Source organism: Lolium perenne, chromosome 2 (assembly GCF_019359855.2).
Source record: "Lolium perenne isolate Kyuss_39 chromosome 2, Kyuss_2.0, whole genome shotgun sequence".
Taxonomy (NCBI): Eukaryota; Viridiplantae; Streptophyta; class Magnoliopsida; order Poales; family Poaceae; genus Lolium; species Lolium perenne.
Window position 1 is genome coordinate 234,211,173 of NC_067245.2, and position 14,476 is coordinate 234,225,648.

The window sequence follows — 14,476 nt, forward strand, 5'->3', positions numbered from 1 at the left end:
AGTAGCATTTCACCATAACCATCACCCTCCAACACATAACATGCCAATTCTCCAGCTAAATGAACCATTTTAGCAAACCAGAGAGCAAAACCTAAATGAACTAAACCAATTTAGCTAGCAAAACCATTTTCATTTTCATTTAATGAAGAACTAACATACTGTCTAGTGTCTAGTTTTTATTTTCAGTAGCATTTGCATTAGGCATTTTCAGTAGCATCCTACATCTCAATTTTTTCTTACTGCAACCAGAGAGCATAAACTATAAACCCTAAATCGACCAGAGCACATCAAGAACTATAAACTACTACAAGAACTAAGGATTTTTGGAGGCAAGAACTTCAATTTTTTCTTACTGCAACCAGAGCACATCAAGCATTCTTGCAAGAACTACTGCAAGCACTAAGGATTCGAATGCACATCAAGCATTCTTGCAAGAACTACTGCAAGAATTCGGAGGCAGAGAGAGGGAAGGAAGAGGGGGACGGAGAGGGGAAGGGAGAGGGGTTCTTACCAACGGCGATGGTGGCGTGCTGCTCCTCTCCGTGATGGTGGCCGGCACGCAACGCCCTCCTCCTCCTCTCGGCGACGGTGGCGACGGTGGCCGGTGCGTGATGCCCTCCCCCTCCTCTCCGCGGCCACGCCCTGCTCCTACTTGCACGGAGGCTCCGGCGTGCAGCGAGGTATCTTGGTCCAGGGCTTCCGCGCGGCGGCGCTCGAGATCGATGGTGGCGGCGACGCTCGAGATCGACGGTGGCGGCGCGGTTCATCTCGATCGACTGGGAATGGGGAGGGAGAAGAGAGGGTCGCGCAGCTGTTAAGTCCCAGGTAGAGCTGGGCTCACCTTATTGCCGGCGCACCACCTGTTTGGTTCGCCGGGGACAATTATACCCCCGGCGAACCAAACAGGTGGTGCGCCGGTAATAAGGTGAGCCCCGCTATACCTGGGACTTGTCCCCCAACCCTGGCTGGCCATTTCGTTTTCTATTTTATTTTATTTTTATTCTTTTCTTTATTTCTTTTCACTTTCTTTTATGTTTCTTTTCTTTTCCCACAAATCCTATAATACTTTTTTCCTTCTCTTTTCAAGATAATAACAAAGCAATATGAGTTAATTAGGCATTACAAAAAAATATGAGTTATATATACATACACAAAATATTGACCAACACAATATTAATTAGTCATACATAAAGTATTGGCCATGACCATATGAGTAGTTATGAATTACACAAAATATGAGTTATAGATTGCAAATAAAGTTTTACATCATCGATTGAGAAGAGTGTTTCACTTTCTTCTTTCTTTTCTTGCTCGTCGTTGAATAATTTAGCCCCATGTCGTGACTTCTTCTTTTGAAGGGTCGACCTAACCTCGGTAGCGTGGTCCTGCTTATTCTTGTGGTGTATGTTGTGTCTTCGTCCTCGGATTCTTCCATCATTGGGTCTCCGACTTGTCCTTCGAAGTCTTCCTCGTTGGTGACTCCATCCATTCCGACGATGGTCCTCTTGCCTCTCCTCACGATAACACGGCTAGGCCTGGATGGGTCGGTTATGAAGAAGCATTGGTGCACGTGTTCTGCCAGTACCCATGGCTCATTCTGCGCGGTGGCGTTCGTGGACTTTGATTTGTTGGCTTCGGGTAGAAACATGGTGGTGAAATACCGGTCTTCTTTTGTGACGCTCTTAGCCCATCTGATACGGAACATCGGCACTTTCTCCCCAGCGTAGCTAAGCTCCCAGATTTCCTCGATTCTTCCGTAGTATCTAGTCTTTACGTCACCCGTCCAGGAATCCATCGTTACCCCTGAGTTCTGGTAAACACTGTTCTTGTCTTTTTCTTCCGTGTAGAATGTGTACCCGTTGATATCGTACGCTTGGTAAGTCATGATCTTGGGCGCGGGGCCATGTGACAAGGCCAATACTAGTTTATCCTTGTCAGAATCCATTGGTGGGGGATTATCATCAATGTGGTCTTTGAACCAGCGCGCGAAAGAGGAGTTGTGCTCTCTGTATATTTCTGCTTCCGTCATCATCGGCTTGCCACTGTTCTCTATCATGGTTTTGTGCTCTTTCAACCAAGGATCGATCAAGTCAATGTGTTGTAGCGCTACTAAGTTGGCCCTGTCAAAGTCGGAAGTCCGACCAGACATGTGCACGTGCAGTTCCTTCCTTCCATTTTTGTGGCCTACTCCCTCGAACCTGCGGAGGTGCTTGTTTTGAGGCAAACCAACAGGGTCCTCGATGTCTAGATAATTCATGCAGAAAGAGATGCACTCTTCGGTGAGCCAGCCCTGGACGATGCTTCCTTCCGGATGTGACCTGTTACGAACGTATCCTTTAATGACCCCATTCATTCTTTCAAACGGCATCATGTTGTGTAAGTGTCGGGGGGAAGACCCCGGATAGGGCAATGGACGCGGAGCAGCCGGCTGGCCACTGGCCGGCTCGCGGCAAAAGCCGGCTGAGGAGCAGCCGGCTTGCGCTGTGGCCGGCTGGTCCGGAAGCCGGCTGGCTCTAGGTCCTAGTCGGCCTGGCTACGGCCACCAATGCTGTAGCTGGGCCGGCTTCTACAAGCCATATCCGACTGGGGTTTGTACCTCAGACTGACTCGAGGCTGGCGAGTCTTGCACTGGAAGGAACCGGGTTGGTGATCCGGGTTCCGAAAGTCCACGCTGACTCCATCTTCCGTAAAACGCGGGGCACTGTGGAGCAATAGTGCCACGCGCCGGACAGGCCGTCAGGGCTTACGACGATCCGTACTGGCTACAGTGGCTGACGGCGACAGGGACACCTCCTCTCCATACCGCTGACCGTGGCAGCCGGATGGGACAGGCCACGATGCCTCAACGGCTCCTAACGTCACCGCCTCGGGAAGGAGCAGAAGCCGAGGCCGGCCAAGCCGGCCAGTAAACTATAGGGTCTTATCTTCTCTTTCTTAATAGATGGCCCCATTTTGCTGGTCTCACAGCGAGCCACGTCACCTGATTAAAAGTTTTCACCTTCCCACTTGGTTTCCTGCCGTACGGCACCAATCTTCTGCCCAGACCGACACGCCTGAAGCCACCGATGGCCTTGCTCGCCAGACCGACGCGAAGGGCGTCAGTTAGCAGCGCACGGACCTTCTCGCAATAGCAACGCCACGACCAGTTCTTTCCCTCGCCACTTCGGCCTTTTCCTCTTCAGTCCGCATAAACTGCGAGGAAGGTGAGCAATCGGTCGCCTCATATTCTCCCCATGAAGCGCCCTTCTCCCATCCCAAATCCCAAACACTCTCTCCTCATCGCGAAATTAAAGGGCATCTCTCTGCCTTCCCTTTGCGCTGCAAGGTCACAAAGGAATATGCAAAATCGGCGGATATAGCAGCCTGGCAGGGAACCTCCGTCCAAAGGTGAGTTTCTCTGGCCTTGAATCGATTTGCACCGTTGTATTTGGTCCTGTGTAGGTAAGGCTGGACTGCGTGCTGGAGAAGGTGGATCTGGACGGTCCTATCTTTTTTGAGTCCATGGCCAAGGTATGTCCTTCCACCCTCTTTTTTCTTAGATTTTCTGAACCTTCTCTTTTTGATTTCAGCATGTTGTGGTCTGGAGATTTTGGAACCTCGCGTACCTACCTCATTCTATCTGATACATTGTTGAGCCCAAATCACGTGTGGTATCATATATACTCCGTAATTGTGATTAGCTGATGCATAAATTTGTGAATTATTCTGTTGCTGTTGTAGATTCGTTCTCCCTGGTTTAAGATTGGTGTAGCCGTCGACAACCATCCCTGCTCGTGATGCCGTCGCTGGCACCAGCCTCCACTACAGATTTTGATTCTCCCTTTCTTTTTTTATCAATATGTTAGGCTGCGCACTGGCTCCAAACCTTCTCGACGTTTTGCCTCCCCGTGACTTGGTTGTATTTTCATTGGATAATGCCTGCTGCTGATTCAAGCCCACTCCGATTTAATTGGATTTTGTGTATTGGTGGCTCAAGCAAATACGAAGAAGCTATCCTCACGTCTACAGCTTATGAACGTTAGACAACAGTTGCTGTTTCCATAGGTACATACACTCATCTCTTCCTCTTCACCTTTAGTTTACACTGAAACAACACTATCTGATACTAATTCTGCAATATTATTGTTGTTTCTCAGATGATTTGCAGTTGTATTGGGGTCTAAGGAGTTCTCTATCTGTTTTACAATTTAGTTCATAACAATCATTCCGATTTCCGAAGCAAGACTACTAAAAGTAGGGTCATATGTCCATCGATCCATTATACATGACTGTTTCTCTCATCATGGTATTCCATATTTCTTTTTCAATCTACATGTGACGTCTCTTCACTTTGCTTGATTTCTATTAAACACATTCGTTTCTTTATGGCCTACATAGTACAGAACTACAGATGTACCACCCATGATGATCTCAGAATGTAAGGTGTAAGTGGACTTTCAACTTACTTTACATATATGGTGTATATGTATCATAGTAGTTTCTGGTTTTTTTTCATTTTCCCTGTGGCTTACTGGTCTTACAACATTGATAGGAAAGTCACCACTTCTACAAAACCAGAAAAGCAAAGAGCGGAGCAACCATGCAAGGAGACAATTGCCCAAGTCAACCACGCATTGTTGCATATTTCTACAGAACAAACACATACTTATCTTATAAATTTGTAATTGTTGTAGTTTATTAATCACAGTGAGTCGCTTATCTGCATCTCACACAAACAACGCCAGCCATCGCACTCTCTCTAAAGGTACCAATACTCAAGTATTAGGGGATTATTTGGTAATTCACTTTACTTTGGGTTTTCAACTTTTGAACTATATATAGTTCTAGCAAATACTGCGAAGGGTCTAAAGACTATTTATTATTACTTATTTCCTCAACACTTTGTGACCAACAGATTAAAATGTCAGGTCCTCTCTTTCTCTCCAATTGCAGGAAGGTGCTGTTATAACCCCTTAATACCACCATCCCTTATTTAACAACAACAGCCCCATTTCTTTCATTCAGAAAAAAATACAAATATAACTTGCTACAGCCTTCTCCTGTCTGTGAAACATGGAGCCACAACAAGCAAAACAGGTACCACTAAATCAAGCATGCATTTTTATTTCATAACTGCTACCTTCATGTGCATTGCTTTCTATACAGCATGCCAAGGATGCCAACAATATATGTACTTCCAACTCATCATCAAATCCATCGAAGCTAGCCAGATGTGTATAGAGGCAATACAGAAACTCAGGGAGAGTAAACGAGCACTGCATTGAACTTTCCATGAGAGGAGCAAATACTGAACTTCACATCCGGACATCACAATCATAACTGGATCTGATCATCCATTTTTCACAATTGAATACACCAAACATGAAAAAAAAACATAGCTATCCTTTCCGGTGAGAAGATCTACAAAGGCACTGAATAGTTATGAATTCACTCATCGAGTACTCATATCATGTAATAAAAAAATCATTGACTTTGAAATCATGTAATGCCCTGTTTTATATTAAAGTTTTCAAACTGCTCTATAAATTCTTATAATGTACATCACTAAAAAAGTCTGCCGCATCTCAACAAGGGAGCATGATCCATGGAGTTGTACATTGTCACTCTTCACATGTTGTTTCCAGAAGAGTTTACTAAACTCTTGCGGCTAGACCATTGTTGGCTTAGGTTGACCAAACTGGGAAGATGATATATAATAGATGTGTTTCGTTAATCATCATGATATATGCACAATAATATTCCTACAAATACCGCAGCAACGCGCGGGGTACCATCTAGTATGTAAAGTGCCGGCGCCTATATAAGCCGCACTACCCCCTCTCGTGCAGGGGATCGATCATTCTTACTTCACTCCACTCACAGAGCTGCCCTGAGAGAGAGACGATCATCTCCCTTAGCCTCCCAGGAGCAGCCGGACACAGCTCTAGGAGCACCATTGTATTGTGTGATCATCATATACACTCATAGCAGGAGTAGAGGTTTTACCTCCATCGGAGGGCCTCGAACCTGGGTACGTCGCCGTGTCGCTCGTGCCCATACCCGCATCCGGATACCGCCGTGAGATCCCTCAGGAACCACTTCGATTAGCCACCCTATGGCATATGCCGTGACGACACCACGACATTTGGCGCCCACCGTGGGGCCCTCAGCATCCTCGGCCGGTGTTTTCATCCGGACGGGCCTCACCATCACCACCGGCGAGCGAGTCGCCGGGCTTGATCTGAGATTCGGCTCCCTCGATCGGCGCGTCGACAACGCTGGCTGCTTCGCTGACCGGCCCTTCCCAGCCGGCGGCAGCGTCATCTCCTTCGGCGGCCACGACGTCTACGTCGCTACCGTCGCACCGCCGCGCTACCCGCGGCAGGTCCTGCGCTGCGCAAGCCCTCCTCCGCGAGCCGGCAGCAGCGCACCCGCCAGCCCCGTCGTCGTACAAGTCATGATGGCTGGCGAGGAGCTCCCCACCAAGAACCCGCGCACCCGTGGCCCCAACCTGGAGCGTAACGTCGACCCCAACGCCTCCGGCTCGGGCCCAAAGGCGCCACCACCACCGTCCCGGCTGGACGAAGTCCGGGCGAAGCTGAGCACCCCGCTCACGCCTGGCGGCGACCCCACCACCATCGAGGCAGATCTGGAGGCGCACCGCCAGCTCCTCCTCAAGCAAACCGAAGAACTGGCTGCTGCTAAGCGCCAGATGGAGATCACCCAGCGCGAGTACAACCGCGCCCACGGCCTCACCTCCCGGCGACGGTCCCAGCCGAGCCGGTCAGATCCGCCGCAGAGGCCGCGACCTTGGCGCTGAGATCGCCCGCGACGGCGCTCCTTCGCCGACTCTGTCCGCGGAGCTACCCGTCTACAACACCCCCGACAAGAACATGCGCGCGGCTCAAGCCGCCGCAGAAGAGCTGAACCGCCTTGAAGGCGAAGAGTTACGCCGCCAAACCATGCGGGTGACTGAGCTGCTCAACGCAGCCAACAAGCAGGCGGCCGACCCCAGGTACGTCAATGCCCCCAGAGCTTCTCACGCTCGTGGCGCTGCAGGCAACGACAGGAAGGCGCCAGGACACGGCCGAGTCCGCCTCCCCGCACCAAGCCGGCACCGTGACTCCCGGGCCACGCACGCAAGTTCGGGCCGGCCGAGCCACCAGCCGAGCGGCGCAGCCGCAGCCGGCCTCCCCGAGCCGGAACCAGGAGCAAGACTCCGAGCCCGCCGTCAAGCACCGGCCGGCTCCAGAAGCAGCCGGCACACGCCAGCCGGCACGCTCCCGGCTGGGCCCCCGTATCGAGCCCACCGACGCCAGAGACCGCCTCGATCGGCTGGTCGAATCCCGCATCGCGGAAGAGGAGGCGCCGGCTTGCCCCAAGTGCTTCGGGCCCCGCATCGCCAACGAGCCCGTACTCGACGGCTTCCAGCTCCCCCGCGACACGCCCAAGTACGACGGCACCGCCAAGCCGGAGGACTGGCTGCAGGACTACTCCACCGCAGTCGGCATCTCTCGAGGCAACAAGCGATGGGCGGTACGCTACTCCCCCCTGATGCTGGTCGGCTCCGCCCGCACCTGGCTCAACAACCTGCCAGCCGGCAGCATCAACGGCTGGCTGGATTTCGAAGAGGCTTTCGTCAGCAACTTCACCAGCACCTACCGCCGGCCGGGTCGCCCTCAGCAGCTTGAGATGTGCAAGCAGGGCCCGGACGAGACGGATCGCGCGCGTACACGCGCTGGTGCGAGATGCGCAACTCCTGCGAGGGCGTGCACGAGATCCAGGCCAGCAGCTTCTTCATGGGAGGCTGCCGGCCAAACACCATGCTGTGGCACAAGCTGCGCCGTAGTGACCCCAAGTCGATGGCCGCCTTGATGGCCATCGCGGACAAGTACGCGCTGGCCGAAGAAGCCGGCAAGGCGCCGGCTGACCCAGCACCGGCTCCCTCCAGGCGGGACCACCACAAGCCGGCTGAGCACAAGCCGGCAGACGGCGCCTCTCATGGCAGCCGGCGGGACAACTACCGCGGCAAGCGTCACAGTGACCAGCCGGACCGCCGGTACGGCTCCGCCCACGTAGCCGCCGTGGCAGACAACGCGGCAGGCGGCAGCCGCCGCCAGAAGCAAGACCGGCAGTGGAAGCCGAAGTACACCTTCGAGCAGATGCTCGACTCGCCGTGCAAGTACCACAGCGGCAAGAACCCCTCCAACCACACCACCCGCGACTGCCACTTCATGAAGCGGCTGACAAGCGGTGAACCTCTCCCGCCTCCACCCCCGCCCCCACCAGCCGGCGGGCCGGGTGGCGCAGCCGGCGCGGAGAACGCCAACCTCGAGCACCACGAGGCTAACCAAGTGCACCATGCCGGCCGATATCTGGCCAAAGATGCTACCTACATCATCTTCACCTCCGAGCCTGAGGACAAGACGAGCCAGCAGAGCCGTTCCCTCGAGGTCAACGCGGTCATACCGCCGGTCCCCCAGTACCTAAACTGGTCAGAGCAGGCCATCACTTTTGATCGCCGCGACACACCAGCTGTCCTGCCGAAGCCGGGCAGCTACGCCATGGTCCTCGACCCCACCATCGGCACAACCCGGCGCAGCGTGCGTTTTTCGCGTCCTCATCGACGGCGGCAGCAGCATCAACATCCTCTACCGCGACACCGCCCGCAAGCTGGGCATCCAGGAGGCCGAGTTGCGCCCCACCCCCACCGTCTTCCACGGCATCGTGCCAGGCCACTGCTGCCAGCCGATCGGCCGGATCACGCTGGAGGTGATGTTCGGGAAGCCGGATCACTTCCGCACCGAGAGAATCGAGTTCGAGGTGGTGGACCTCGTGAGTCCCTACCACGCGCTCCTGGGCAGGCCGGCCCTGACCAAGTTCATGGCGGTGCCCCATTATGGGTACCTGAAGATGAAGCTGCCTGGCCCCAAGGGGGTCATCACCGTAGCCGGCGACTATCGCCGCTCCATGGACTGCGCCACGCAGAGCTCCAAGATGGCCCAGACGCTGGTCATCGCCACCGAGAAGCAGCTCATCCACGACGCCGTCGCCCTCGCCAAAGCCGCGCGAGACGGACATGCCGGCTGCAGGCAACCCGGCTGGGACGACTCACTTCCAGCCGGCCGACAACACCAAGAAGATCCTGCTGGACCCGGCGCAGCCGGACAAGTACGTCACCATCGGTGCCGGCTTGAGCAAGAAATAGGAAAGCGAGCTCACCAGCTTCCTCCGTGAGAATCGGGACATCTTCGCATGGACTCCAAGAGACATGCCGGGTGTGCCGAGGGAGTTGGCTGAGCACCACCTCCACGTCCGGCCTGAAGCCAAGCCGGTGAAGCAGCCTCTCAGGCGCTTCGCCGAAGAACGAAGGAAGGCCATCGGTGAAGAAATCGCCGGCTCCTAGCTGCCGGCTTCATCATGGAAGTGCTGCACCCGGACTGGTTGGCGAACCCGGTCCTGGTTTTGAAGAAGAACGGCTCCTGGCGCATGTGTATCGACTACACCAGCCTGAACAAGGCGTGCCCGAAGGATCCCTTCCCCCTGCCGCGCATAGATCAAGTCATAGACTCGACTGCCGGCTGTGAACTGTTGTCTTTCCTAGACGCCTATTCAGGCTACCACCAGATTCCTTTGAATCCGGCTGATCAAATAAAGACTTCGTTCATTACCCCGTACGGGGCTTATTGCTACACGACTATGCCGTTCGGCTTGAAAAATGCAGGCGCCACCTACCAAAGGTGCATGCAAAAATGCTTGCAGGATCAAATCGGCAGAAACGTTCACGCATATGTGGATGATGTCGTTGTAAAGACCAAGGAGACGACTACCCTCCTTGATGACCTGAGAGAAACCTTCACCAATCTGAGAAGATTTCGGATGAAGCTCAACCCGGCCAAGTGCACATTCGGCGTGCCGTCTGGCCAGCTCCTTGGCTACCTCGTCTCTCAGCGAGGGATCGAAGCCAACCCGGACAAGATCAGTGCCCTGGAGAAGATGGAACTGCCGCAGTGCCTCAAGGACGTCCAGAAGTTCGCTGGCTGCCTGGCTTCCTTGAGCCGCTTCGTCAGCCGGCTGGGGGAGAAGGCACTGCCCCTGTATCAATTGATGAAGAAGGCGGACAAGTTCGTCTGGTCACCGCAGGCGGAGGAAGCTTTCCGTGACTTGAAGCGCGTGCTCTCAACCGCGCCAATCCTTGCAACGCCGGCTTCAATGGAGCCGATGCTGTTGTACATCGCAGCCACCAATCGAGTGGTTAGCGTTGTCCTGGTGGTGGAGCGCAAAGAAGACGGCAGGGAGCAGCTGGTCCAGCGTCCAGTCTACTACCTTAGCGAAGTGCTCTCCCAGTCAAAGCAAAACTACCCCCACTACCAGAAGGTCACCTACGGCGTCTACATGGCGGCCAAGAAGCTCAAGCACTACTTCCAAGAGCACCTCATCAAGGTGGTTGCCACAGCGCCCTTGGCGGAGATCATCAGCAGCAAGGATGCCAACGGCCGGGTTGCCAAGTGCGCCCACACCATCCTCTACGAGCCACGCACAGCCATCAAGTCGCAGATCCTCGCGGACTTCTTCGTCGACTGGGCCGAGATGCAGTACCTGCCGCCTGTGCCGGATTCCACACACTGGAAGATGCACTTTGACGGTTCGAAGATGCGCAACGGCTTGGGAGCCGGCATCATCCTCACCTCTCCCAAGGGAGATCGGCTGGACTACGTCCTACAGATCCACTTCGCCGCATCCAACAATGTGGCGGAATATGAAGCGCTCATTCATGGGCTGAAGCTGGCCAAGGAGATTGGCGTGCGTCGCATACTTTGCTTCGGCAACTCCGACTTGGTCATACAGCAAGCATCTGGCGACTGGGACGCGAAGGACGCCAACATGGCCTCATACCGCTTCCATGTCCAGCAGCTATCCGACTTCTTCGACGGCTGCGAATTCCACCATGTGCCACGAGCAAACAACGAGGCGGCTGACGCCTTATCCAAGATTGGTTCAACCCGGCAAGCCATTCCGCCGGGCATCGCCTTGGCGGTTCTCAAGAAGCCGTCCATCATACCGTCACCGGATTCGGATTCAATATTCGTGCCGGCTGACCCGGGGGCTGCTCAGCCGAACCCGGGGGCTTCATCGCCCAAGTCGGGGGCTAACAAGCCGAACCCGTCGGCTACCATGCCGAACCCGGGGACTTCTCAGTCCAACCCGGGGGCTTCATCGCCAAACTCGGGGGCTAGCAAGTCGAACCCGCCGGCTAGCAAGCCGAACCCGGCGACCATGCAGTCGGATCCGGAAGCTCCCACGCAGGAGGCCCTGTTGGTTAGCGTATTCGAGATAAGATGCGTACCTTCATGGGCACAAGAATTCCTCTCCTACCTCACCGACGGTGTGCTGCCTGAGGATAGAGTCCAGGCTAGGCAGATTGAGAGAAGGGCCAAGGCCTATACAATCATCAACCACCAGCTGTACAAACGCAGCGTAAGTGGGGTGTTCCAGCGGTGCGTCGAGCCGGCTGAAGGGATTGAACTCCTACGGGAAATCCATCAAGGAGAGTGCGGACATCACGCCTCATCCAGAGCCATAGTGGCCAAAGCCTTCCGGCACGGTTTTTATTGGCCGACTGCGCTCAGAGACGCAGAAGAGTTGGTGAAGAGGTGCAACGGCTGTCAGCGCTTCGCAAAGAAAAGACACCAGCCGGCTTCCGCCTTGAAAACCATCCCCATCACATGGCCATTTGCCGTATGGGGCTTGGATATGGTAGGCCCATTCAGAACGGCGCGAGGCGGCATGACACACCTCTTGGTGATGATTGACAAATTCACCAAGTGGATCGAAGCCAAGCCAATCAAGAAGCTGGATGGCTCCACAGCCGTCATATTCCTCAAGGAAATCATCGTGAGGTTCGGCTACCCCCACAGCATCATCACTGACAACGGCAGCAACTTCTCCCAAGGCATCTTCTCTCGCTATTGCGGGGAAATGGGGATCCGGATGGCCCTATCTTCTGTGGCGCACCCAGAGTCCAACGGACAAGTGGAAAAGGCTAACGGCTTAGTCCTAGCCGGCATCCGGCCCCGGCTGGTGGAGCCGCTCGAGCGAGCAGCCGGCTGCTGGATTGAAGAGCTGCCCAATGTGCTGTGGAGCCTGCGCACAACGACAAACCGCTCAGTCGGCTTCACACCATTTTTCCTCGTATACGGGGCCGAAGCCGTCCTGCCGACTGACATCGAGCACGACGCGCCAAGGATCAAGCTCTACACTGAAGCCGAGGCCAAAGAAGCTCGCGAAGATGGAGTCGACCTGGTCGAAGAGGCCCGGCTGCTGGCCGCGTCTAGATCTACCATTTACCAGCAAAGCCTCCGACGCTATCACAGCTGGAAGGTCCAGCCCTTAGCATTCCGAGAAGGAGACCTAGTGCTCCGGCTGATCCAGCGGACAGCCGGACAGCATAAACTGTCATCCCCATGGGAGGGTCCCTTCATCGTGAGCAAGGCAGTAGGCAATGATTCCTACTATCTCATAGATGCCCAAGAGGCTAAGAAAAACAAGCCGGACAAGGCTGACGAGGAGACTAAACGTCCCTGAAATGTCAACTTACTCCGCCCATTTTACACATGAGAGCAGGAATGTATGTATCCCTTGTATCCCTTTTGTAAGCTATGAAAAAGCACGCGCCAAGAGCGCCGTTTCCGACAAGTTTTTCGCGTACTTTACCTCTGTTTCGCCAATTGGCTTGAATCCTCTCACGCGGTCGGCTCAGTAACGTGATCCGGTTTCCGACAGCCGGCTTCCGATCCAGCTACAGACCGCAACCCGGCTGTCCGGCTGGCGGGAGCAAGGCCTAGGGAACCGACACGCGAAAAACGACTAAGGGAAAGAGTAAAAGCGAGTTGACTTGCAACTTTTCATAAAAGTGCCGGATTGCCGAATTCAGCTCGTTCGACTGAAATACTGTCAGCCTCACCCAGCGGCCCGCTCTTGATCCGGCGACGGATCGCAAGTCGGACGTACGACCGGCAAGAGCACAGCCAAAGAGTGGGGCGGATGGGAAAAAGCGAACGAGTCGAAAGAAAGCAACTCGGCACACAAATGATTAACAAACACATTAAAGTGTGACATAATTAAAGGACGATAACATTCATACATGCGCACCCAGCATCCCGGGGATTTAATAAATTGTCTTGGCAAAAGAACAACTGGAAAGACAGGTAAAACTAAGACGCGGCTGGAGAAGGACCAGCCGGAGGAGCGTCCGCGGAGCCGGCTGCCGGGTCGTCTTCGGGCTCGTCTTCCACCTCCTCATCTTCCATGTAGTCCTCATCGGATGGAGGAGGGTTCGGGTCCGCGACAAAGAGGGCCTTGTCGACGAAGTCGGCGATGGTGCTGGCTCGAGCAAGCCGGGCGGCCTTGTATTCGGCTGGGAGCTTGTCCTCCACGCCGGCTCGCCGGAACTCAAGCTGCCCCAGGTCCACCCCGTCGTACCAAGAGAGGACGAAGGACAGCGCCATGTCGGCGCCAGCGCGCGTGGCCGACTCCTTCCAGTCGAGGAAGCGATCCGGCGCCCGCTCCATCAGGGAGGTAAGGCTGGAGATATCTTGCGGCACCGCCTCCTCAGGCCACAGCATCGGCGCCAGCTCTTCAACCGCCTTCCGGAGCTCCCAGCCGAGCTTGGTGATGGGCTCGACGCGGGCAGCCATGGACGCCATGTGATCCTCCATGGAGAAATACTCCGAGCTGCCCTCGCCGGTCTCCTGCCTCCTGGACTCGCGCGCAACGCCAACGGCTGCCAAAGCCGCGTCCTGCGTCTCCGGGAAGGCCGCTGCAAGATGAAGCAAGTCAGAAATCATCGAAGCCGAAATAAGCTGAAAAATGCAAATTTTCGAAGTCCTAAGCCAAAAGGAAAAGCCTGGCGGCAGCCGGCAAGAACCGACCGCCACCAGCCCGAAGATAGAGATAGCAAAGACATCAGAAGTTTCTGCTGCCGGCTGCCAACGAAAGCCGGCAGCCGACAGCCGAAAGCCGGCAAAGGGAAAGGAACATTAAGGTGCACTCACCCGCCAAGCCGCGATCAAGTGCGCCAATCTCATCCGTCCAGCGCTTGGCGGTAGCCGTCAGCTCCGTGGACTTGGCGGTGACCTCCTCTTGCAGCGCAAGCCGCTGCTTCTCCACCTCCGTTAGCCGCCGGCTCAGATCGTCCACCTTCTCCTTCTCCGCCGTCCTAAGGGAGTTGAGCTCAGAGAGGTGGTTCTGCTCCAGCAGGCGCAGCCGTGCCAGCTCCTGCTCAGCTAGCTTGAGCTTGGCGGCTGAAGAACGGCCCGCCTCCTCGCTCTCGGCGCACTGGGCGCGAGCAGCCCGGAGATCCGACTCCAGCCGCGGGACCTTGGCGGCTTCAACTGCGAGGCAGCCGGAAAGAAACGTCAGCCAACGAAGATCCAAAAGAAAATAAGACATCGAGTCGAAAGAGGCAAGAGCTCACCCTTGGCGGCTCCCAGCTCGC

The 14,476-nt window shown here is 55.0% G+C and overlaps 1 protein-coding gene and 1 long non-coding RNA gene across 15 annotated transcripts; one reads left to right on the forward strand and one right to left on the reverse strand.

Annotated features, from left to right (window-relative positions):
• The first annotated feature begins 3,005 nt into the window (after window positions 1-3,005).
• On the forward strand, window positions 3,006-5,535 carry LOC127335240 (uncharacterized). Of its 14 annotated transcripts, none has more exons than XR_007872684.2 (5): window positions 3,011-4,044; window positions 4,137-4,285; window positions 4,378-4,424; window positions 4,537-5,076; window positions 5,146-5,535. It is a non-coding gene; the product is annotated as an uncharacterized lncRNA (long non-coding RNA). The 14 variants fall into 14 exon arrangements; XR_007872677.2 differs by having other exon boundaries at window positions 3,015-4,044; window positions 4,383-4,424; window positions 4,532-5,076; XR_007872675.2 differs by having other exon boundaries at window positions 3,016-4,044; window positions 4,532-5,076.
• Window positions 5,536-5,607: 72 nt separating this feature from the next.
• LOC139835761 (uncharacterized) lies at window positions 5,608-14,430 on the reverse strand. The gene is made up of 3 exons (XM_071825625.1): window positions 14,034-14,430; window positions 13,513-13,798; window positions 5,608-5,677 (listed from the first exon to the last, which is right to left on the reverse strand). The coding sequence occupies exons 1-3, from the start codon at window positions 14,428-14,430 to the stop codon at window positions 5,608-5,610; spliced, it is 753 nt and encodes a 250-aa protein (XP_071681726.1).
• Between the last annotated feature and the right edge of the window lie 46 nt (window positions 14,431-14,476).